This window comes from Myodes glareolus, chromosome 1 (assembly GCF_982192425.1).
Source record: "Myodes glareolus chromosome 1, mMyoGla1.1, whole genome shotgun sequence".
Classification (NCBI taxonomy): domain Eukaryota; kingdom Metazoa; phylum Chordata; class Mammalia; order Rodentia; family Cricetidae; genus Myodes; species Myodes glareolus.
Genome location: NC_142026.1, coordinates 71,561,435 through 71,584,725, shown reverse-complemented (window position 1 = coordinate 71,584,725; position 23,291 = coordinate 71,561,435). Strand labels below are relative to the sequence as shown.

The following is a 23,291-nucleotide window of genomic DNA, read 5'->3' as shown; positions in this document are numbered from 1 at the left end:
AACTCAGATTCCGGTCCTCATGATTGTCCTACAAGCAGTCTTAACTGCCGAGCCATCTCCCCAGTCCCTTGTTTTGTTTCTGTTTGGATCAGGGTCTCACTGAGTCCAGGAGCTCATGATCCTCAGGCCTCAGCCCCTAAAGTGCTGCATCGCAGGTGTGAGTCTTCCAGCTATGCCTCAGGAGCCATTTCAGTATCACTTTTAGCCACAGCAGATGTCCTGTGCCGTGTGAGAGGCCGAGCTAGAGAGATGCTGCACCGGGTGGGGACGAGGTTTGTGGGAAAGGAAACCACTGAGACAGAAAGACACACACACACACCACACACACACACACACACAGCCACATGTATGCACATGTGTGTGCAAGAGGGAAGGAGGACAGGGTGGGGAGACCTTGAATAAACGTGCACAGAAGTACAGGCCAAACTGGGTGTGGTAACAGCTATCTATTAACTAGGAGATGAAGGCAGGGGAATCAAGGGTTCAAGGTTATCCTCCACTAAGACTGGAGTTGAGGCCAGCCTGGGTTCCTGATGCCTTGTGTCAAAACAGAGACAGAAAAGAAACACCAGGGGGGTTGAGATGGCTCAGGAGGTAGAGGTCAAGCCTGAGGGACCCACGTGGTTGAAGGAGGAAACCAGTACTCACAAGTTGTGCTGTGGTGAGTACTGCACATCCTTGCTGTGGCATGGCCCACGAATGGAAAATACACAGGTGAGAGGGAGGATAAAGAGGCAGCGGGGGGAAGTCAGCATCCTCCAACCGAGGCTCTGCCAGGGGCAGCTGAGGCACAGCAATGTTCTCTGCCACAAAGCACCTTTGTCTGACCTCACAGGCCAGCTAATAAACACTCAAGTGGATGAGTCCTCTCTCCACCTCCATCCTTACCCCGCCCACCCTTGTCTCTCTTCCTAACCTCTTCTCTTCCAACTTCTCATTCTCCTCAGAAGCATAAAAGCCAGGACCCCAAGAGCTGCTGAGTGTGGCCGACGGCACCCAGGTTTGAGCCGGGCCGGAGGGGAGGTTGGAGGCTGGAGGGACTGAGGGCTGTTGTGCTAAAAAGCGTCTTGGGGAATGACAAGAACATGAGAGGATGGAGCAGCAGAGAGCTGGGGCATTGGTGATGGGTCAGTAGGAAGGGGCAGCAGAGGCAGAAGCAGAGTGTGGATGGTGGGGAGGAAAGACTGGGTATGGATGAGTTCTGTGGATGGGTGAAAGTGAGTCTGAGATAGTGGGTAAGAGACGGGCACGGGGTGGGAGGAGTTACTGTGTCCCTTTCTATCACAGTATTTATTATTTATTTTTTCAAGATTTATTTATTATGTATACAATGTTCTGCCCGCATGTGTCCCTGCAGGCCAGACATCGACACCAGATCTTATTACAGGTGGTTGTGAGCCACCATGTGGTTGCTGGGAATTGAACTCAGGACCTTTGGAGGAACAGTCAGTGCTCTTAACCCTATCACATTATTTATTTTGTGTATGTGTGTGCTTGCCTATGTGCCCTGGCACGATTGTAGAGTTCAGAAGACAACTTGTTGGAATCATTTCTCTTCCCTACACCTTGGAGCCCCTAGGAACTGAGCTCAGGCCGTTAGGCTCGGCAGCAAGCTCCTCTCCCTGCCCAGCCTGCTTGCTGAGCTCCACTGTCGAGACAGGGCCTCGCGTAGTCCAGGCTGGCCTGAAACTGGCCGTGTAGAAGAGAATGACCTTTGCCTGGCCGTGGTATGGCACACACCTTTAATCCCAGCACTTGGGAGGCAGAGGCAGGCAGATGGATCTCACTGAGTTTGAGGCCAGCCTGGTCTACAGAGGGAGTTCCAGAATAGCTGGGATAGACAGAATAGCTGGCTTGAAAAAAACAAAATAAATAAATAAATAAATAAAAATTAAATAAGTAAAAATTAAACACACACACACACACACACACACACACACACACACACGGGGGGGGGGAATGACCTTGAATTTCTAATCCTCCTCCCTTCACCTCTGGAGTGTTGAGATTATGGGTGTGTACCATCACATCTGGCTCTGGCGACCGCTATTCTATTCTTTTCCCGTCTCATTTTTCTAACAGTTAGCTTTCTATACCACAGCTTTTAAATCAGTAGATTCAAATAATATAAAAGTTACCAGGGAAGGCCAGTTGGCTGGCTGAGCTGGTAGAGGCACTGGAAGTTAACCCTAATGATGTGAGTTCAATTCTTAGGACATACAAGGTCGGGGAGAGAACTGAAATTTGTCCTCTGACTTCTACACGCAGACTGCACATGGAGGATTTTCTTTCCCTTGTGCTAGGCGACATTGCCTAGAGGCAAGCTAAAGTATACAGGAAGGGCCTGGAGAGTTGGCTTCAAGGTAAGGAGCCGCTGCTGCTCTTACAGAGGACCTGGGCTTGGTTTCCAGCACCCTCATCAGATGGCTCACAATCGACTGGCTCATAATCGACTGGCTCATAATCGATTATAATTCCGAATCTAGGGGCTCTGGCGCCTGTTTCTAGGGCAGATGCACATAGGTTCTGTGCAAACAGCAGATTTGGAGACCGGTGGGGAAAGGTCCCATGAGCACTGAAAACAGTTGTATATACTTTTTGTACATTTTCCATTACCGACTCTCTCGTTTCTCCCTCCCCTCTACTCTTTCCTGTTTGTTTTTGAGTGCTGCAGGGCAGGTGTGGAGGTCAGAGGGCAATCCGAGGTTTGATTCTCACCCTTCAGCTTGTTGGATGCAAGGTCTCTCTCTCTCTTTAAAAACATTTATTTATTTATTTATTGAGTGTACATAGGGGTTTGCCTGCATATATGTCTGGTGAAGGTGTCAGATCCCCTAGAAGTGGAGTTATAGGCAGTTGTGAGCTACCACGTGGGTGCTGGGAATTGAGCCTGGAGCCTTTGGAAGAGCAGTCAGTGCTCTTAGCCTCTGAGCCATCTCTCCGGCCTCCGGCTGTAGAGTCTCTTGTTTATAGCTGTGGCATTGTGGATACCGGAGGAGCTGACTGGAGGAGCTGACTGTGAGCTCCGGGCGCTTTCCTCATTCCGCCCTCCATTTCAGCGTAAGACAACTGGGGTTACAGAAGCACATTTCTGCACCCGACTTTTCCATGAGTTCTGGGGATCCGAACGCCAATCCTCAGTCTTTCTAGGCAAGCGCTTTGTCTGTCCACTGAGCCATCTCTCCATCATGTGTGCTCACTTCCTCTCCGTCTCATTCCCTTTTCAAGATTTATTTCATCTGATCTTACATGCATATGCACCATGTGTGTTCAGGTGCCCGTGGAGATCAGAAGAAGGTATTAGATTCCTTAGAACCGGAGTTAAAGAGGTGGTAAGCCACCTGGTGTAGGTACTGGGACTGAATACAGGCTCGCTCTTTCTTTCTTTCTTTCTTTCTTTCTTTCTTTCTTTCTTTCTTTCTTTCTTTCTTTCTTTCCTTCTTCTTCTTCTTCTTCTTCTTCTTCTTCTTCTTCTTCTTCTTCTTCTTCTTCTCTCTCTCTCTCTTTCTCCCCCTCCCTCCCTCCCTCCCTCCCTCCCTCCCTCCCTCCCTCCCTCCCTTCCTCCCTCCCTCCCTCTCTCTCTCTTTTACAACAGTAGCAAAGTAGAAAGTGTTTTTTTTTTTTTTTGTTTTTTGAGACAGGGTCTCTCTGTGTAGCCCTGGCTGTCCTGGAACTCACTCTGTAGACCAGGTTGGCCTTGAACTCACAGAGATCCGCCTGCCTCTGCCTCCCAAGTGCTGGGATTGAAGGCATGTGCCACCACTGCCGGCACCATTTTTCATTTTTAAACAGTATCTTGTATCCCAGTTTAGCTTCAAACCCAAGGATGACTTTGCATTCCTGACCCTCCAGCCTGCACCTCTGGAGTGCACAGTATTGGCGAATCAATCCCACACCAGTTATGTTTTAAGGGGTTATTTATTTTGGGGGATAAAACTTACATACACCATAAACCGTCAGGAAGGGAGCCTAGTCGCAGGAGCCGGGAGCAGGAGCCAGGAGCAAGCACCGGAACCAAGAGCCGGAACCAAGAGGGCCTGATCCGGATCTGCTTCTCTTTTTAAAAGAGAAATATACCATGCCCCAGTGGGCTGGTATTTCAGCAGCTATTGGCTGACGGAGCAGAAGTTGCTCCCCGCCGCACTGTGGGCTCATATTTCAGCGACTATTGGTTGAGGCAGCGGAAGTTACTCCCACAACACCTCCCCCTTTTGTTTAAGTAAGAGAGTTCTAAGCCTACTATGAAATTATATACAGTAAGTACAAACCTACACAATTATATACAATAAATACAAATATCCTATTCTAACTAGCTTAAGTCTTGTATAAGAAATAACTTGGCCACGTCATGAAAAGAAAGTAACTACATTTATATAATCTTCAATCCCATCAAAGATCTGAGAAGGGAAATAATGTTACCTGAGTAATTAGGAAGTGCAATCAAACTTCCAGAACATGTAACAAATCACATAGACAACTGGATACCTGGGCAAACACCCCAAATCACGTTTGCAGCGTTGAAGCAACCAACTTTGGCTAAGGCCTAACGTAACTGACATACCATTTTCAAAGGCAAGGAACTTTTCAAAACTATCTTATCCTGTCTTGGCAGGATATGACAGTCCTGTTTTATCCATTTACGGATACTCTGTAACTCTGTCAGTAGTTGAGGTATGGGCATTTCTTTACCCAAAGGCCAGTTCTGTCAAGAAGAAAGGCTCCAGGTGGAGTGTCTTTGGTGCTCAACATTCTCTCGGGAATAGATCAGTGTTGCCAGGAGCGATTGTGTCTCCCTACCACAGAACTCTGAGTTAGATTAAAGGCCATTTTCTACAGCTCTTTGAAGAGGTTGAAGATTATCTATCTATACTGAATATAATGTCTATGTATCTAAAGAACCTGATTAGTCTAATTATAAATGACAAACTTAGATGACTATTGATCTATATTATTCTCAATATCTATCTAACTTAAAGACTGAAATAGTAAACAACTGTGCAATAAATGGGGACAATATGACCTCCAAATATAAACAATGTGCAAGTATACATTGCAATATGGTAAATATATATATCAATACATAAACAATATATAAGTATCTTAATCAGAGGTAGAAGTGTACAATGCAATATGGTAAAATATACATATATCAATACAATATATATATGTCAATACATAAAAATGTTTTAAACAGAGGTAGAAGCATGCATGCATAAAATAGTCAACATAATTTAAGTTTGTATCAATATATAAGAATCAATACCAATATGTTTGTCTAAAAACAATAACTCACAAGTACAAAGCTATTATCCCATAATCCAATTATCCCTCTTTTTTTTTTTTTTGGATTCCTGCGCTTATAAAATTCCTCCCCCAACCCTCAACCCTATACTAATTATAACCCACCCCTAAATGATGTCCCTAAACCCAAGGACAAACTTTACTGGGAGAGGGGACGTCGTTCTCTAGAATTACTTCCAGCTGTCATGGGGGCAACGTTCTTTCTGGGGGATCCTGTGAAAGCAAAATGATGGTTAAATTTCAAGATCAATGTCTTTTAAAATTGCAAATAGTCTCTGAGTATTTTGTGGAGGACTGGCCAGAATGTTGTACAAGATGTGCATCATTTCAGCTAACCACGTTGGAATCGTCTTGTGCAGCTGGTAATCAAAACAGGTCTTGTAGTAGCGCTATCAGTATCATGATGTCATCTCAACCAGGTGGAGTTGTTGTTATGGGGCCCCATCTTCTTCCTGGAAACTTCAAATATCACTGCAGGAAAAACTTATTGTTCATTGTGGAAAACTTAAACATTAATCATATATATAAATCATATATTAATATCATATATTATATGATTATAATAATATATAATCATATATTAATCATATAGACATATACAGACATACATATATTCAATAAAAGACATGATAGATATATTTAATGAAAGGTATGATAGATATGAAGAAAAGTAAAGATGTTTTCTAAACTCATATTCCTTTCTGTCCCATATCATGACTCTTGACATGAGACAGAAACTCCAGAAACTCTGGGTTTTTCTTTTAACAACAGGCTTGGAATTAGAGAGGGACTGAGCCAGAGTCCAACTCTAAAACCAGCTCTATAAATTTAGAAATATGATTTAGTATATTTTACTTACAGAACCTATTCAGTTTTCTTGATAGTCCTTATTGGGCCATTATTTTCCATCTGTCAGTATTCAGATATCCAGGGTCCCTTGAACTTTTCAAAAATCAGTGTTTTCCTGTGGAGATAAGAACAGAACCCTGCCCCCATTCTATATGTTTTTCTTACCAACTGTATGAATATCATCATTGTGGATGAGCTGTCATTTCTCCTTTCCAAGAGGTTTCTCCTCTTCAAATCGAACCTTTATTAATTTTGATGGTATCCACAATTTTTCTTCTCCTGTGGAAACAAGAGTCATTTTTTTTTTAAAAATTAGTTATCATGAATACAGTGTTCTGCCTGCATGTACGCCTGCAGGTCAGAAGAGGGCATCAGACCTCATTACAGATGGTTGTGAGCCACCATGTGGTTGCTGGGAATTGAACTCAGGACTTCTGGAAGAGCAGTCAGTGCTCTTAACCTCTGAGTCCTTGTTTTTTTAAGCACATATTTCAAAATGAAGCTTAAAAAAACCTTTAAGCCAGATGTGGCATATATTTATCATAGGAGGATCAGAGTTTGAAGAAAGCCTGAGTTTAAAAAGTGAGCACCCTGTAGGTTTATCCTGTAGCACAAGCCTGCCATCCCAGTTGCTTAAGAAGTTGAGGCAGGGCCAGACAGTGGTGGTGCACGCCTTTAATCCCAGCACTCAGGAGGCAGAGGCAGGCGGGTCTCTGTGAGTTCGAGGCCAGTCTGGTCTACAAGAACTAGTTCCAGGACTCAAAGCTACATAGAAACCCTGTCTCGAAAAACAAAACAAAACAAAACAAAACAAACAAACAAGCAAAAATTCAAGGTCACCTTGAGGAAATTAGTGAGATTCTATATCAAAATAAAACATATTAAAAGTACCAGCAATGTATAGTTTAATAATAGAGCCCCTGCCTAGAATCCCCCAGTGAGGGGCTGTGGGTGGGCTGGGGTTGTGGCTCAGAGGTGGAACCCATGCTTAGAATCCCTCAGTGAAAGGCTGGAGGTGTGGTTCAGTGGTGGAGCCCGTGCCTAGAATACCCCAGTGAGGGGCTGGGGGTGTGGCTCAGTGTTAGAGCCCCTGCCTAGAATCCGCCAGTGAGGGGCTGGAGGTGTGGCTTAGTGGTAGAATGCTTGTGTAGGAAAAGCCCCAAATTCAGTTTCTGTTTACCAACCCCTACTTCGACACACACAAAAACACAAAGAGGAGAGATGCCAAAACAAACAGATCAGAATGTTCATCTTATTTTTCTATGATATATTTAAAATAAAAAGACCCTGGGCAGTGGTGACACACACCTTTAATCCCAGCACTCAGGAGGCAGAGGCAGGCGGATCTCTGTGAGTTCGAAACCAGCCTGGCCTACAGAGTGAGTTCCAGGACAGCCAGAGATACACAGAGAAACCCTGTCTCAAAAAACCAAAATAAATAAATAAATAAATAAAATTAAAAATAAGATAAAAAGACATTATCTACCCACTGTTGGTCATAGCAATGATGTCATGCTTCATGCATATGGCCATACTCATTCAGCTCTACGCTCTATGTGTACTTTCCTTTTTTTCCAGGGGATGAAATAGATCAAATTCATTCTGTAAAACTCTTTCCACCGTATCACAGCGGTACACAACCCTGCTGTGGAGAATAACTTTTTGTTTTATTTTGTTTTTTAGAGACAGGGTTTTTCTGTGTAGCCCTGTCAGTCCTGGAACTTTCTGTAGACCAGGCTGACCTTGAACTCACACAGAGGTCCACCTGTCTCTGCCTCCGGATTGTTGCGATTAAAGGTGTGCGCCACCGCCACCCAGTGGCAAGGATAACGCTCGCTCTGTCTTTACAGCATCCACCAGCTGTGTGCCCTGTTCCTCCAGCTTCAGAATGGCCTGCATGCATCTGGCCCTCCTTGTCGCCATCCTGCTGAGTCTGGCAGGGACCCCCGAGACTGTGCCTGTTCACAGGGTAACCAACGCCTCCCTTCTGAGGAGAGGTTTTGCATATTTTTTTCTGCTTTGATTCAGGGGGTCTTTGTAGGGGACAAGTTAATGTCATAAACCTGAGAAGAAAGACAGGGGGTGACCTCATCAACTTGGCCCCGAGAGTGGAGTGGAGGACGGTGAAAAAATAAAGGGATAAGAAAAGAGAAGGACTGGAGACATGGCTCGGTGGGTAAGAGCACTGACTGATCTTCCAGAGGACTTAGGTTCAATTCCCAGCACCCATATGGCAGTTCACAGCTGTCTATAACTCCAGTTCTAAGTAATCAGGCACCCTCACACAGACATACGTGCAGTCAAAACACCAATGCACATAATAATGGATGTAGCTCAGTTGGTGGTGTGCCTGTCTGCCAGCGAGAAGCTCTAGGTCCATCCCCAAGGGCATGGTGATGTGCGCCTCTAATCCCAGCACTCAGGAGGCAGAAGCAGGAGGGTCAGACATTGGAGATTAACTTGGGCTAGTCCTGTTTCCTACAGTCTGTCTGTCTGTCTGTTGTGGGGGTTGTGCATCATGCTGTGAGCATGTAGAGGTCATAAGATAACCTGCAGGAGTAACATCTATTCTTCTGCAAGGTGTGTCCTGGTTGAACTCAGGTCATACTTTGCACCAAAGCATCTTTACCCATTGAGCCACCTTGCCCAGGCCCTCCACTTTCTGGGTTATAGGAAATCCTAACAGCACAGGGCTGAACTAGGGACTAAGCAAAGCTGTGTCACTGGTTAGTATCAAGGCGATGTTGTGATCTACATCACCCTAGACTTCTGGGATCTTGCCACTTTCTTATCTTGGTCCACTTTTCTTCATCTCTTCCAGGGACGAGGAGGATGGACCCTCAATAGTGCTGGTTACCTCCTGGGTCCTGGTAAGTGTTTTTGCTCCATACTCCGTCCTTTACGCATGCCTACCTGATGCCAATGTGTTGTGAACCTGGCAAAGATGCTGAATCAGTTGCTTTTACATCACTATGATCAAAATACCTGAGAGTCAAGGGTGGAAAGATTCATTGTGGCTCATGGTTTCAGAGGGGTTTGCTCCATCATAGTAGGCAAGGCTTGGCAGGCCGGTGTGCATTGCAGAAGAGGGAGGATGTGGAGGAATTCAGGGATAGGACTATAGGTCAGACTACAACCTTCAAAGGCCTACCCTTAGTGACCCATTTCCATCGGTTAGATCCCACAACCTTCTAGAAATTCTAGGGGAATGAATAAGTGTTCAAAACCTGAGCCTGATGTGGGATGCCCCTCTGTATGCTGTGAATGTGTTTCATTACCATTGGTTAATGAAGAAAAGTTGATTTGGCCAATAGCCATGCTAAATAGAGTCTGGGTAGGGTGAATCCAAGCAGAAACACAGGGAGAAAGAAGATGGAGTCATGGAGATGCCAGCAGCCACCAAGGAAGCAAGATGTGAGGTAACAAGTCACAAGCCTTGTGGTAAAGTCCAGAACGACAGAATTGGGTTAATTTAAGTTGTAAGAGCTAGTTAATAACAAGCCTGAACTGATAGGCCAAACAGTTTGTAATTAATATTAAGTCTCAGAGTGGTTATTCAGGAACTGCTAGGTGGGAGAGAAACCCCCATTTACATGAGCCTGTAGGGGATGGTTCAGATTCAAACTATTCCCTCTGTATCTAGATGAGTCTGGGGGCTCAGTCCAGGCAGACGGCTGCACACAGAGCCTGCCATGATATTCAGGGTTAGTCTCCCTGGGTCTCCATTTCTGGCTCTGAGACAGGGAGGACAGTGGTGGTCCTCACATTGGTGAGAGGGTTATGAGGTTTAAGTAAGTTGTCTACATAGCTCAGTTGGTAGAGCTCTTGCCTAGCACACTGAAAACCTTGGGTTCGATGCCAGAACTGTATAAAATTAGGTGTGGGATCACACCCCTCTGATCTCAGCACTTGAGAGGTACAGACAGGTGGATCAGGAATTCAAGGACATCATGAGCTACTTTGGGAATTTGAGGCCAGGGCTACCTGAGACCCTGTCTCAAAAAATAATTATATAAAAAATGTTCAGCAAGCTGGCTCAATGTTTAAAGCACTTTTTGCCTGATGGTGCAAACCAGATAACCTGAGTTTGAGCCTAAAACCCACATAAAGGGAGAGGGGAAGGGTTGACAAGATGACTCGGTGGTATTTGCCTCCAAGCCTGATGACCTGAGCTCCCAGTCGCCACGTGGTAGAAGGAGGGAACCAGTTCTTACAGGGTGTACTCTGCTCTCCACAGGGGTGAGGTGTCACGGGTGAGCCTATGCACAGGGGTGAGGTGGCCTGAGTGAGCCTATGCACAGGGGTGAGGTGGCCTGGTGAGCTTATGCACAGGGGTGAGGTGGTTGGGGTGAGCCTATGCATAGGGGTGAGGTGGCCTGGTGAGCCTATGCACAGGGGTGAGGTGGCCTGAGTGAGCCTATGCACAGGGGTGAGGTGGCCTGAGTGAGCCTATGCACAGGGGTGAGGTGGCCTGAGTGAGCCTATGCACAGGGGTGAGGTGGCCTGAGTGAGCCTATGCACAGGGGTGAGGTGGCCTGAGTGAGCCTATGCACAGGGGTGAGGTGGCCTGGTGAGCTTATGCACAGGGGTGAGGTGGTTGGGGTGAGCCTATGCATAGGGGTGAGGTGGCCTGGTGAGCCTATGCACAGGGGTGAGGTGGCCTGAGTGAGCCTATGCACAGGGGTGAGGTGGCCTGAGTGAGTCTATGCACAGGGGTGAGGTGGCCTGAGTGAGCCTATGCACAGGGGTGAGGTGGCCTGAGTGAGCCTATGCACAGGGGTGAGGTGGTCGGGGTGAGCCTATGCACAGGGGTGAGGTGGTTGGGGTGAGCCTATGCACAGGGGTGAGGTGGTCGGGGTGAGCCTATGCACAGGGGTGAGGTGGCCTGAGTGAGCCTATGCACAGGGGTGAGGTGGCCTGAGTGAGCCTATGCACAGGGGTGAGGTGGCCTGGTGAGCTTATGCACAGGGGTGAGGTGGTTGGGGTGAGCCTATGCATAGGGGTGAGGTGGCCTGGTGAGCCTATGCACAGGGGTGAGGTGGCCTGAGTAAGCCTATGCACAGGGGTGAGGTGGCCTGAGTGAGCCTATGCACAGGGGTGAGGTGGCCTGAGTGAGCCTATGCACAGGGGTGAGGTGGCCTGAGTGAGCCTATGCACAGGGGTGAGGTGGTCGGGGTGAGCCTATGCACAGGGGTGAGGTGGTCGGGGTGAGCCTATGCACAGGGGTGAGGTGGTCGGGGTGAGCCTATGCACAGGGGTGAGGTGGCCTGAGTGAGCCTATGCACAGGGGTGAGGTGGTCGGGGTGAGCCTATGCACAGGGGTGAGGTGGTTGGGGTGAGCCTATGCATAGGGGTGAGGTGGCCTGGTGAGCCTATGCACAGGGGTGAGGTGGCCTGAGTGAGCCTATGCACAGGGGTGAGGTGGCCTGAGTGAGCCTATGCACAGGGGTGAGGTGGTCGGGGTGAGCCTATGCACAGGGGTGAGGTGGTTGGGGTGAGCCTATGCACAGGGGTGAGGTGGTCGGGGTGAGCCTATGCACAGGGGTGAGGTGGTTGGGGTGAGCCTATGCACAGGGGTGAGGTGGTTGGGGTGAGCCTATGCACAGGGGTGAGGTGGCACTGGTGAGCCTATGCACATAAACACATACACGATAAACAAGTGCCCGCAGAAATGTAGTTTTTAACAAATGAGTTAAGCAATATCGGCACACAGTGCGTATCAGTTTCTCTGCCCACAGTGGGCACCATATGATTTAGATGCCATGCTTTCCAGTTTTTCTTCTACCCCTGCCTCTCCACTTCCCCAAATGAATCTTCTTCGGAGCACGTGCTCTTAGCCACCAAATCCATCTTACGCTGCCTGAGGCTGGGCTCGGTTCCGCTTAGAAGTTAAACTGGGTTGGGTTGGTGGGTATGCCTTTTCCAGCAAAGGTCAGTGGGTCAGTCTAGGGAGTTCCTAGTCAGCCAGAACTACATTGTGAGAATTTGTCCCCAAGTATAAAGGAGGCCACAGGTTAGGGCTCACGGGGTGTTCTCTGTATGCTTTTATTATGAAATGAAGATGTTTCTCACAGGCTTCAGTTAGAAGCCAGCAAGTTGGCTAGGTGAGTAAGGACCAGGGTTCTCTCCCCAGAAGGAGCAAACTGACTCCTGTTAAGTGTCCTGTGACCTTCATTCAAGTGCCATGGCGTGTGTACTGCTTCCTACATCTCTCTCTTCCTGCCTCTCTCTCCTGCACACACACACACACACACCTAATAAATAAATGCAAAAGAAAGGAAGGAAACCCCACGTTGCCTTGACAACATGACAGGAAGAACTGAAAACGTGAGATTTGTCCTCAGACATAGGTAGGCTATTGTAGGTGGACCTGTCCTGACCGCCTGCTCCTAAGTAACTGGCAGCTGCTTCCCAAATAACTGACCTGGAGACTTAATATAAATTACAGATGCTTGGCCAATAGCTCAGGCTTGTTACTAACTAACTCTTACAATTTAACCCATTTCTGTTCGTCTGTGTGCTGCCCCAAGGCGCGTGGCTCTTGCCCCATCCCATCTTGTATGTCCTGCTTGTTCTCCCCCTGGCTGGCGACTCCTCTGCCTCTGCCTCCCCTCATTCCATCATTCTCAGTTTGGCTCTCCTACCTCTTCATCCCGTTCAGCTATTGGTCAGTCAGCTTGTTTATTAAACCGATCGTAGCGACATACATCACACAGTGGGCAGAAGGATTATTCCACAGCAGGTTACAATCCTAAACTAAGCTACAATCCTAGGCTAAGTAGGTCTGGCCAGTGCACATCCTGTCCTGTGGCTTTGGTTGGTGTAATTCTGCCAAATGCTAGAAGGACTCGCTGGGTCCCGTGTGAGGTCATGCTGTTAAACAGCTCTCTTGCTGTCTCCCATCCCTTCCCTAGTCCTCCACGTTCCCTCAAATGCAGACCAAGGCAGGAAGAGGGACTCAGCTCTTGAGATCCTAGACCTGTGGAAGGCTATCGGTGAGTAGTGGTTTCCTGCATCTCCAGCATCCTCCTCTACATACCTTCTGGTTGACTTTGGAAACTGGTGGATGTGGGCTCCACCCCTCACCCTGTCCCTTCCTAGGTAGAAGAAAGAACTGAAATTCTGTCTATCGTTTCATTTCTCTCCAGGTAAAATCATAGCCACTATCTCATTTGGGTGTGGTGGTTCATGCTTGTTATCTCATACTTGGGATCCTAGGCAGGAACATCAGGAGTTTAAGGTTACCTACAGTTACATGGTGATTGCTAAGCCAGTCTAGGTTACATGATACCCCTTCTCCACACTGCCCTCTCCAAGAAAGAACAGAACCAGAAAGATAGCTCAGTGGGTAAAGGCACTTGCTGCCTAGTCTGGTCACTCGAGTTTGATGTTCAGGACTGACAAGATGGAAAGAGAGAACTGACTCCATAGGTTGTCCGGTGATCTGCATGCCTGTGCCAAACACACACACACACACACACACACACACACACACACTTACAACACACTCATCACACATACACACACATACAAACACATACACATATATACCCATTCACCACACATACACCCACATACACACCACACATACATTCACACAAAGGCACACAAACACCACACATACACCCACATACACTCACACAAAGGCACACAAACACCACACATACACACACACCACACATACACACAAACACACACACACTCACCACACACACATACCACAAACACCACACATACACACACACATACTTACACACAAACACATATATACTCACCACACATACATGCCACACACACATACACAACGAATAAACAAAAATGTAATAATAATAATAAATAATTATAATTATTATAATTAACTATGCTAGGCCTGGGAAGAGAGCCCAGTCATAAGGTGCTCGCTGTGCAAGCATGAAGGCCCAAGCTCAGAACCTACATAAGAAAGCTGGGCAAGGCCCTGAGCTTCCTGACCAGCCACTCTAACCAAATCCTTGGTTTCCACAAGTGCTTGTGAACATGCTCAGCAGCCCTGCTCACTTCCCAAACCCTAAACAATCTGGCACACAGTGGAACCACAGTTCTCTCAAGAGAGAGGGACACTGGTTGGGAGGGGCCGGTGAGTGCTCCCTTCCCTGCGAGTGCCCTGCAGTACTTGCCTGAGCTGCCCCCAAGGGACAGTGCTGAACCCAAACGCCTTGGCTTTCAACGTTGGTGTTGTTTAAGGCTGGAGCTGGGTCCTTCTTGACTGCTGGGGCCAATCCTAGGTGGCATTGCAGCATATCTGGTTTCTACGTGTCTGAAGCTGAGAGCATTCCCTTTCTATTCAGCCATGAAGGTCCAACACTTCTCCAGATATGGCTGAATGTCTCTCACAAGGACAAAGTCCTGACTGAGAGCCACTGGGCACTCAAAGACTCCAAGGGAATAAAGGGAAACCACAGACTGACTGTCATGAAACCTCTGCATTTACTTATCTGCCTATTTTATTTACTGCGCATGTGTGTGCACATGCCACAGCTCTGTGTAGAGGTCGGAGAGCAACTGATGGGAGAGTCAGTTTTCTCCTTCTACCATGTGGATCACGGGAAAGAAACTCAGCTAGTGCTGCACTGGCTCGCTGGCCCCTCTTTGGCATTTTAGTTCGTCATGATTGTTAAAAATAACCCTTAAAAAGAGCCTCTCTGCTGGTGTAAAGAACTCCAATCAAACCAGATTAGACCAAATCAAAAATGCCCACATTTAATAAATGCCACATTCCTGAGTGGATGGGGACAGCACGGCGGGGAAAGGAGCCCAGGCAAACCCCCGAAGACCATGTGTTTCTTTTTCCAGTGCGAGCCTAAATACCCTGTGGGAGTGGTCCTGACCCTCCTTTGGGAGGGGCCAGCGCTTGGCAGGCTGGGAGTTGGAGTCCGAACCGGGGCAATTCCCAGGCCAGGGGCTGGGGTGACACTTCCAACTCATTATTACATTCCAGACTCTGGATATAGGGGTGTTAGAAGGCTGGGGCTTCACTTTTGACCAAACAATGATGTCTTGTCCCTAGATGGACTCCCTTATTCCCACTCTCCAAGGATGACCAAGAGGAGCCTGGTAGAAACGTTTATCAGACCAAAGAATGGAGGTAAAGATTGGGAATGTAGGCGAGGAGGGAGAAGGGGGGAAATGAAACGATGGATGAGCGGCAGGAAGCTTGGGGAAGGAGTTGCAACCAGCCAAGAGAGTCTCTCTGCAAGCCTCTCTCGCTTCACACACCCCGCCTCTCCCTTGATCGCTTGCCTTCATCTCTCAGGTCAACAACAATTCCTTCACTTCAGATTCGGCTTCAGGGACCAATTCTAATTCCCTATGCTGTCCCAAGATCTTACAATTGAGCACTTTCCCGTTTAAGGCCCTAGACCAAAGCTTGATAGCGCCTCTATTTCTAGCCTTGCATGGTCAGACTCCTCAAAGTCCATCAGAAACTAGTTGAGCCGGGCACTGGTGGCACACACTTTTAATCTCAGCACTCAGGAGGCAGGGGCAGGGGATCTCTGTGAGTTTGAGGCCAACCTGGTCTACAAAGTGAGTTCCAGGTCAGGCTTCAAAGCTACACACAAAAACCCTGTCTCAAAACCGCCCCTCCCGCAGTCTGTAGCTAAGGAGGTGACTCAATTGGAAAAGACCTTGCTATTCAGGCAAGGAGACTTGATTTTGGATCTCCAGCATCTCCATAAAAGTAGGGATCCTAGGAGATGATTGGCTACCTAGTCTAGCTGCTTTTACCAAGCTCCGGGTTCCATGAGATACCTTGACTCAAAGACTGTAACATGAGGGCTGGCTTGTTGGGGTATCTGTCCCGCCCAGTACCCCAACGAGCCAGCAAGTCCCAAGGAAAATCACATGGAGTCTACATCAGGTTATAAACTGATTGGCCCATTAGGTCAGGCTTCTTGTTAACTCTTATAACTTATATTAACCCATTATTCTCATCTATGTTAGCCATAATGGCTCCGTACCTTTTTCAGCTGTGACAGCTTACATGTTGCCTCTTCAGTGGTCTGCGCAGGAGTGGCTGAGGAAGCTTTCTCCTCCCTAGCCTTATCCTATTCTCATTGCTCTGCCTCTACTTCCTGTCTGGTTTTCCCGCCTATACTGCCTGCCTGGCCAATCAGCATTTTATTAAAATATGATTGACAGAATACAGACAATTCTCCCACACCATTTCCCTCTTTTTTTTTTTTAAACAAAGGAAAATACCCATAGTCCATTTGTTGGGAATGTGGGCGTAGTATTTCAGGCTACTTCCTGCTGGTCGGGGGCGCTGATGATCTTATGGGGACCTAAAGAAAATTTAGAGTTATAATCAAGTCCTGACTGGAGTATCCTGTGAGTCTTGATCATCTCAGGCAGCAGTCTTGAATCTGTTCTGGATGTAGAACTCAGACATCTGGGCCATCTGTTCCTACCGGAGATTGCTCAGGTGGTCTCCCTTGGTCAAAGATGATTTTTCTTAACTCTGAATAAATCCAGAGCCTCTCATTTTCTGTGGAAACAAAAGCAAAATCTCTTCTCCAAAGTAACATACCTTTTGACTTCAATTCTGAAGCCAAGGTATTTTCAAAATACCTATTTTGAGTTAATTCTGCAGCATTTATAAGCAAAAGTCTTTTAGCAGCTGTTGCTCCTTCCTCAGCATTCAAACAATTCAAAGAGAGCATAATAGCATACAGTATCAAGATTCTCTGTGTATTTTCCATCTTTACATGGCTTTATTTTAACCTCTATTTTTTTATTTTTATTTTTAACTTTTGCTTTTTGAGACAGGTTCTCTGCACATCTTTGTCCTGGAACTCCCTCTGCAGACCAGGCTATCCTTGAACTCACAGAAATCCTTCTGTCTCTGCCTCCCCAGCACTGGGATTAAAGGTGTGTGCTACCACACCTTGAACTCACAGAGATCTGTCTCTGCCTCCCAGGCATTGGGATTAAAGGCGTGTACTACCACACCTTGAGGTCACAGAGGTCAATCCACCTTTCAGGAGGCAGGGGCACCAAAAGACTAAGGAAGGAGAGGGAAGGAGGCTCAGCAGTTAAAAGCGCTTTACTGATCTTGCAGAAGAACCAGATTCTGTCCCTAGCACCCGCAGAGTGGCTCACAACCATCTGTAACTCCATTCTCAGAGAATCGACGCCCTCTTCTGGCCTCTGTGGGCACCAGACACACATGTGGTACACCGATATATATCTGGGCTAAATACAAATAACACACAAAATAACAAAATAAATCTGAAATATTAAAAACCAGTACAGCTGTGGTCCGACAGGGTAGAGTAAATGGATTTGTAAGGCATCCAGGCCTCTGCGTCATTAGTAGGGTGGAGTTACTCAAAACTCACCCGCTGGGGCCAGAAAGATGGCCCAGGGGCTAAAGTCCTGCCCAGTAAGCCAGGTAACTGGGATCTCATTTCCGACACCCAGGTAAAGGATGGCTCCACAAAAGAAAGAACTGACCCCACAAAGTTGTCCACCATGTCGCATACACCTCCTACACCCCACACCCCACATGCACCACGGCACATACTCACACCTCCCACACCCCACAATCACCATGGCACATACTCACACCTCCTACACTCCACACCACACATGTACCATGGCACATACTCACACCTCCTACACCCCACACCCCACATGCACCACGGCACATACTCAAACTTCCTACACCCCACACCACACATGTACCATGGCACATACTCACACTTCCTACACCCCACACCACACATGCACCATGGCACATACTCACACTTCCTACACCCCACACCACACATGCACCATGGCACATACTCACACTTCCTACACCCCACACCACACATGTACCATGGCACATACTCATACTTCCTACACCCCACACCACACATGCACCATGGCACATACTCACACTTCCTACACCCCCACACCACACATGCACCGTAACACATACTCACACCTGCCACATCCTAACACCACACATGCAATGCTAATAGTAAAATTTAAAAATTAAAAATTGAAAGGACCTTAATAGGCACAGAACACCCCAAGCCCAAGTTCTCAGCACAAAGGAGATTTATTTGCCTCAGAGTGACAGAGGGAAGGGAATAAGAGACAGAGATGGGAGACAGAGGACCAGGGAGAAGGGGAAGGGAACAAGGGAGGTGGAACCGGGTGTTTGTCCCGGAGGAACAAAGGATGCCTCTGGATAGAGAGGAGACATACATGGCCCATGAACAAATGGTAGTTTATTTATTTATTTAGGTTTTTCAGGACAGGGTTTCTCTGTGTAACAGTAGCTGTTCTGGAACTAGCTCTGTAGACCAGGCTGGCCTTGAACTCAAACAGATCCGCCTGCTCTGCCTCCTGAGTGCTGGTATTAAAGGGCGTGCACCACTACCAGCTGAGGTGTTTAATTTTAATTAGGCATGCTAATTAGGGTGGCCAAAAAGGGGCTTTGATTGCTGGACTTTGATACTTTGATAGCTGGACGTTGGTAGTCAGTTTTAGGAGAAGGATGTGGGGGGCTGGAGAGATGACTCTGAGGTTAAGAACACTGGCTGCTCTTCCAAAGGTCCTGAGTTCAATTCACAGCAACCACATGGTGGCTCACAACCATCTATACTGAGATCTGGTGCTCTCTTCTGGCCTGCAGGGAAACATGCAGGCAGAACACTGTATACCTAATAAGTAAAAGATATCTTAAAAAAAAAAAGAGGAGGATGTGGCCAAATAAGGAAAAGGACTGTAATCTAATGGTTTTTAGCAAGGGGAGGGGAGGGTAAAGGCACAACCTGTCAGCGCCATGTTTGCCATTTGCTTGTGCCTGCTAAAACCCTTCAAACATTAATTAACCTATCTGCCGTTGCTCTCCTGTTACAGATCTGCAAGTCCTGGACAGGGATATTCCCAGCGAAGCTGCCCTGAAGTCGTAGAGACTTAGCCACGCCTCACCCCTCATTCTTTTCCAGCTCATCCGGCCCTCTACCCCCTCTCACTGCTCTGAGACCAAGACCCTACAAAACTATCCCCAAATCTCACTAAAACATGTTGTAATATTTAAAGAATTATGCGGCTGTAACTCTGGAGTGTCTCAGGTTTGATTGATTATTCTTGGGGTAAGTCTAAGATGTCATGGAGAACTGGAGAGATGAGTCTGTGGTTCAGAGCAAAGTTTGCTCTTCTGGAGGACATGAGTCCTGTTTCCATCACCACACTGTCGGTTCAGCTCGTAAGCTGTGGTAACTCTAGTGCCAGGGGCTCTAATGCCTCTGGCCTCCGCAGCCCCCAGCATTACTTTCAAAAATTCACAGACACACACTCGGGCGTGCTGAATCTTAATATGTCAATAATAAAAATAAATACTTTTTAGAGAATGAAAAATTGGGGGCTGGAGAGACAGACAGCTCGTGGGTTAAAAGTATTTTCTGCTCTTACAAAGGACCTGTGTTCCATTCTTAGCATCCATGTCCAGGGTTCACAACGACCTGAAATCTCAGCTCCAGGGGACCCAACAGCTCTAGCCTCTAATGGCACCTCTACTCAGGTACACACAGCTCCAGGGGACCCAACAGCTCTAGCCTCTAATGGCACCTCTACTCAGGTACACACAGCTCCATGCAGACACACAAAAGACGTCATTATGGGATCTAAGAGTCATAAGGAGTCACTTTGGAGGAAGGTGGGCAACCATAGAACCTTCCTGCAATATATTCTGGCTAATTGCATTTTAAAAAAAATTCTATTTATTTCTAGTCCTGGGAATCGTACCCAAGTCATGAGGATGGCTGCAATTGTCTTTACTGGTTGAGCCATCTCTCTAGCCCAAACTAATAGCGTTCTTTTGGAATAATTCTCTGGTATTCAGCCACCACCTAAGTGTCTGAGATTCTTTGCTTGAGAAGACTCTCCGAGGCACCATTGCTTCTTCGGCCCGAATGTCAGAGAAGACCGTATAGCACTAGACCTTGTTAGGCTGTGGATCAACGACCAGGCACTGCAGACTTCAAGGCCAGCTTCAGTACTAGGATCAGGTTCACCTAATGTTAGGTTCTGCCCCACCCCACCTGCCTGTCCGTTCCTAGTGGCCCCTGTATCTTGTCCCCATCACAGAACAACTGAACAGGGTCCCTTAATCCATGCTCCCCAACCTTCTCCTTTCCCAAACTGCCAAAGAGCTAGATGGGTAGGGGTTGGGATGGGGTCGGAAAGAAGGCCGCCATCATCCCGGGCTTCTATTTCCTGATTAAAGAGCGGCTCCGTTAAGTTAAGGTGGCTGTGGGGATCTGAAAGTAACGAGAAAACAGAGGCTGAGGTCCCAAGTGAAGGAAGAGAAAGGCATGTCTCATTTTGGAAAATGTGTGCATATTGCACTAATACTCAGTCCCAAACAGAGAAGAGACCTCTCCTTCTGTCGTGAGTCTAGGAAAGCTAAGCTTCCAAGGTAAGGTGGTTGTTAGAAGATGGCTAAAGCCAGGTGGTGGTGGACCACGCCTTTAATCCCAGCACTTGGGAGGCAGAGACAGGCGGATCTCTGAGACCGAGGCCAGCCTGGTCTACAGAGCAAGTTCTAGAACAAGCCCCAAAGCTACATAGAGAAACTCTGTCTTTAGAAAGCCAAAAGCTGAGGATGTTCTTGGTTAGCATGTATGAAGCCCTGGGTTTGATCCCCAGTCCTTCATAAAATCAGGTAAGGTGGTGCATGCCTTGGATCCTAGCATCTGGGCTGCCAAAGGGAAAAAGAAGGTAGAAGGGAGGGGAGGAGAAACCACATTAGAGACAAGACACTGATGGGAAATCCTTAAACAGGAAGTGTGTGTGTGTGTGCAGGGAGAATCCCGTGAAGTAAAGATCCCTGAGCTAACACTGCTGAGTGGGCCTTGGTCACCACAACTGAGTCCCATTTTCCAGGGGAAACCCAGCCTCATGAATGCCCCCAAGTCTATATACACACAATGTCCTCCTGTTTATTATAAAAATCTGCTGTTCCTGGCCTCTCTTCCCAGCTCTCTGGAAAAAAGGAATAGATTCTGAGTTTAACTTCATATTTTATCTTGCAAACAAACCACATTTTGTATTAGGGATGCTGGGCCCACAGGTTGTGCAAAGATAGGGGACAGACACCAAAGTCTATTAAATCAGAAGCAGACTTTATTCCAGGAAAAAAATAAAAAATCAAAAAAAAAATTCCCATGGGGGCACAAAAAGCTTATCAGCTAGCTGAGCCCACCACAACCAGAGATGGACTTGTAAGGCTGTGGCAATGGGTTGTTTCCGAACTCCCCTTTTTATAGCAAGAAGCAAGCATCATGCATGAACAAAAGAATTTTTACAATCTCAAAGTAAAACTCAGATACAAATTGCCTTTTTAACAATTTCCACTAACAGGATTTTTTTTTAAGTTAAACTATTGTTTGTATTTAGCCCACTGTCTTCTCCTGGCTCTTTCTGATGGTGTTTACCAAAGCTCTGCACTCCCCTGATACTGCCAGTTTTGTCTAGCAGGGAAGGGTATGGGAAAATGTATAACCAGAAAGTCAGATACATCCCATCATTTCAAAGATAACTCAGCTCACATCAATTGCTGGTCATGAGTGACCCTCAGTTTGCAGAGGGACCCTCAGTCTGCAGAGGGACCCTCAGTTTGCAGAGGGACCCTCAGTTTGCAGAGGGACCCTCAGTTTGCAGAGGGACCCCCAGTTTGCAGAGGGACCCCCAGTTTGTAGAGGGACCCCCAGTTTGCAGAGGGACCCCAGTTTCAGCCTTGCAGAGCTGTGGGTTGTAAATCGGAGTGACCCACTGTTAACAGCTAATCCTTAAACAGCTGAAAAAGCTGCTGGCAGCCTGCTCTCATTCTCCTAGGCTTACAACTTTATATTTATTTCTACATTCATGTCAGGGTCTGTGGCCCTACTGCAGCCAGGGACTGTGCTGATGTCTGAGGCTCCTATTACCACTGAGGGCTGTGCAGACACCCGAGACTGAGGGCCATGTTGGTGTCTGAGGGCCATTCTGCTGTTAGAGCCTGTGAGGGTCTGGGTGACCTGTACTGACACCTGGGGCAGTGGCGACATCCAGACCCAGCTGCTGCCGAGGACCATGTCTGTGGTTCTACCATGGCTGGAGTCTGTACTGAAGTCTGAGTCCCATATAGCCACCAAAAGTCACATAGAAGCCGATGACCTGAGGTCTTGGTGGTATCTGGGAGCAAGAACCATCTGGACCTGAATGGCCATTCCTTCCACCCAGAGCCAGGACGTCATTCAGGCCCAAGCTACCACAGAGGGCCATGTCTGTGTCCATGGTCCAGCTGCATAGGGTCTGTGGTGATGTCTGTGGCCTGTGTCACCTCAGGAGGCCTTAGGAAAGATTGCAAGGAGAAATCAGAGGGCCCTGCTGAGCTGCCCTGCCGTTTGCTGGCCTGGGAAAGCTTGCCTTGCCTCTCGCACGGGTCACTCCAGCAAAGGAGGTGGCCCCACCCCTTACCTTAGGGGAGGGTGAACTAACTCTCAGGACAGAGGGAATCTGACTTCCCCCCTTGCCCCAGGTGGGTGGACCCAGTGGCCAGGACTGACCAATTCAGCTACCACTCAGGCCCACAGCTGAGCTTTGGGTTGGCCCACCATAGCATCTACCCCATCTAGGACCGGCTGGAGGTTCTGAGGGACTGGTCCTGGAGAACGATACCCACAGAATTCCAAGGCTCTGGGTGACAAGAGAATATCCCAGAGGCGTTCCGGTGAGGGTTCAGTGATGTGGTGTACCAGAAACCAGAGGTCTTGAGCCAGACTCATCGCAAAGAACATTTGCTAGTGAGGCTGGTAGGACCATAGGGTTTGCTATATGACACACTGAGATTCCCAGTATCACCAGGACAAATGAAGAAGTTTGGAGAGGCAGGAAAGGAGAAGCTAAGAGGGTTTTTTTGTTTTTTGTTTTCTTTTTGAGACAGGGTTTCTCTGTGTAATAGCCTTAGCTGTTCTGGAACAGGGTGGTCTCAAACTGCCTCTGCTGGGATTAAGGATGTGCACCACCACCACCCATCAGCTAAGAGATTTTTGTTTTGTTTTGTTCCTGTTTTTATTTGTTTGCTTACTTTGTTTTGTTTTCTTGTGGGGGAGCACTGCAGGGAT

At 47.5% G+C, this 23,291-nt stretch overlaps 1 protein-coding gene across 1 annotated transcript; it reads left to right on the top strand.

Annotated features, from left to right (window-relative positions):
- Positions 1-378: 378 nt before the first annotated feature.
- On the top strand, positions 379-19,245 carry Galp (galanin like peptide). The gene is made up of 6 exons (XM_087909241.1): positions 379-1,000; positions 8,001-8,119; positions 8,972-9,020; positions 13,065-13,145; positions 15,197-15,274; positions 19,042-19,245. Exons 2-6 carry the CDS (start codon positions 8,039-8,041, stop codon positions 19,092-19,094), a joined length of 342 nt encoding a protein of 113 aa, XP_087765367.1. The 5' UTR covers positions 379-1,000; positions 8,001-8,038; the 3' UTR covers positions 19,095-19,245.
- The last annotated feature ends 4,046 nt before the right edge of the window (positions 19,246-23,291 follow it).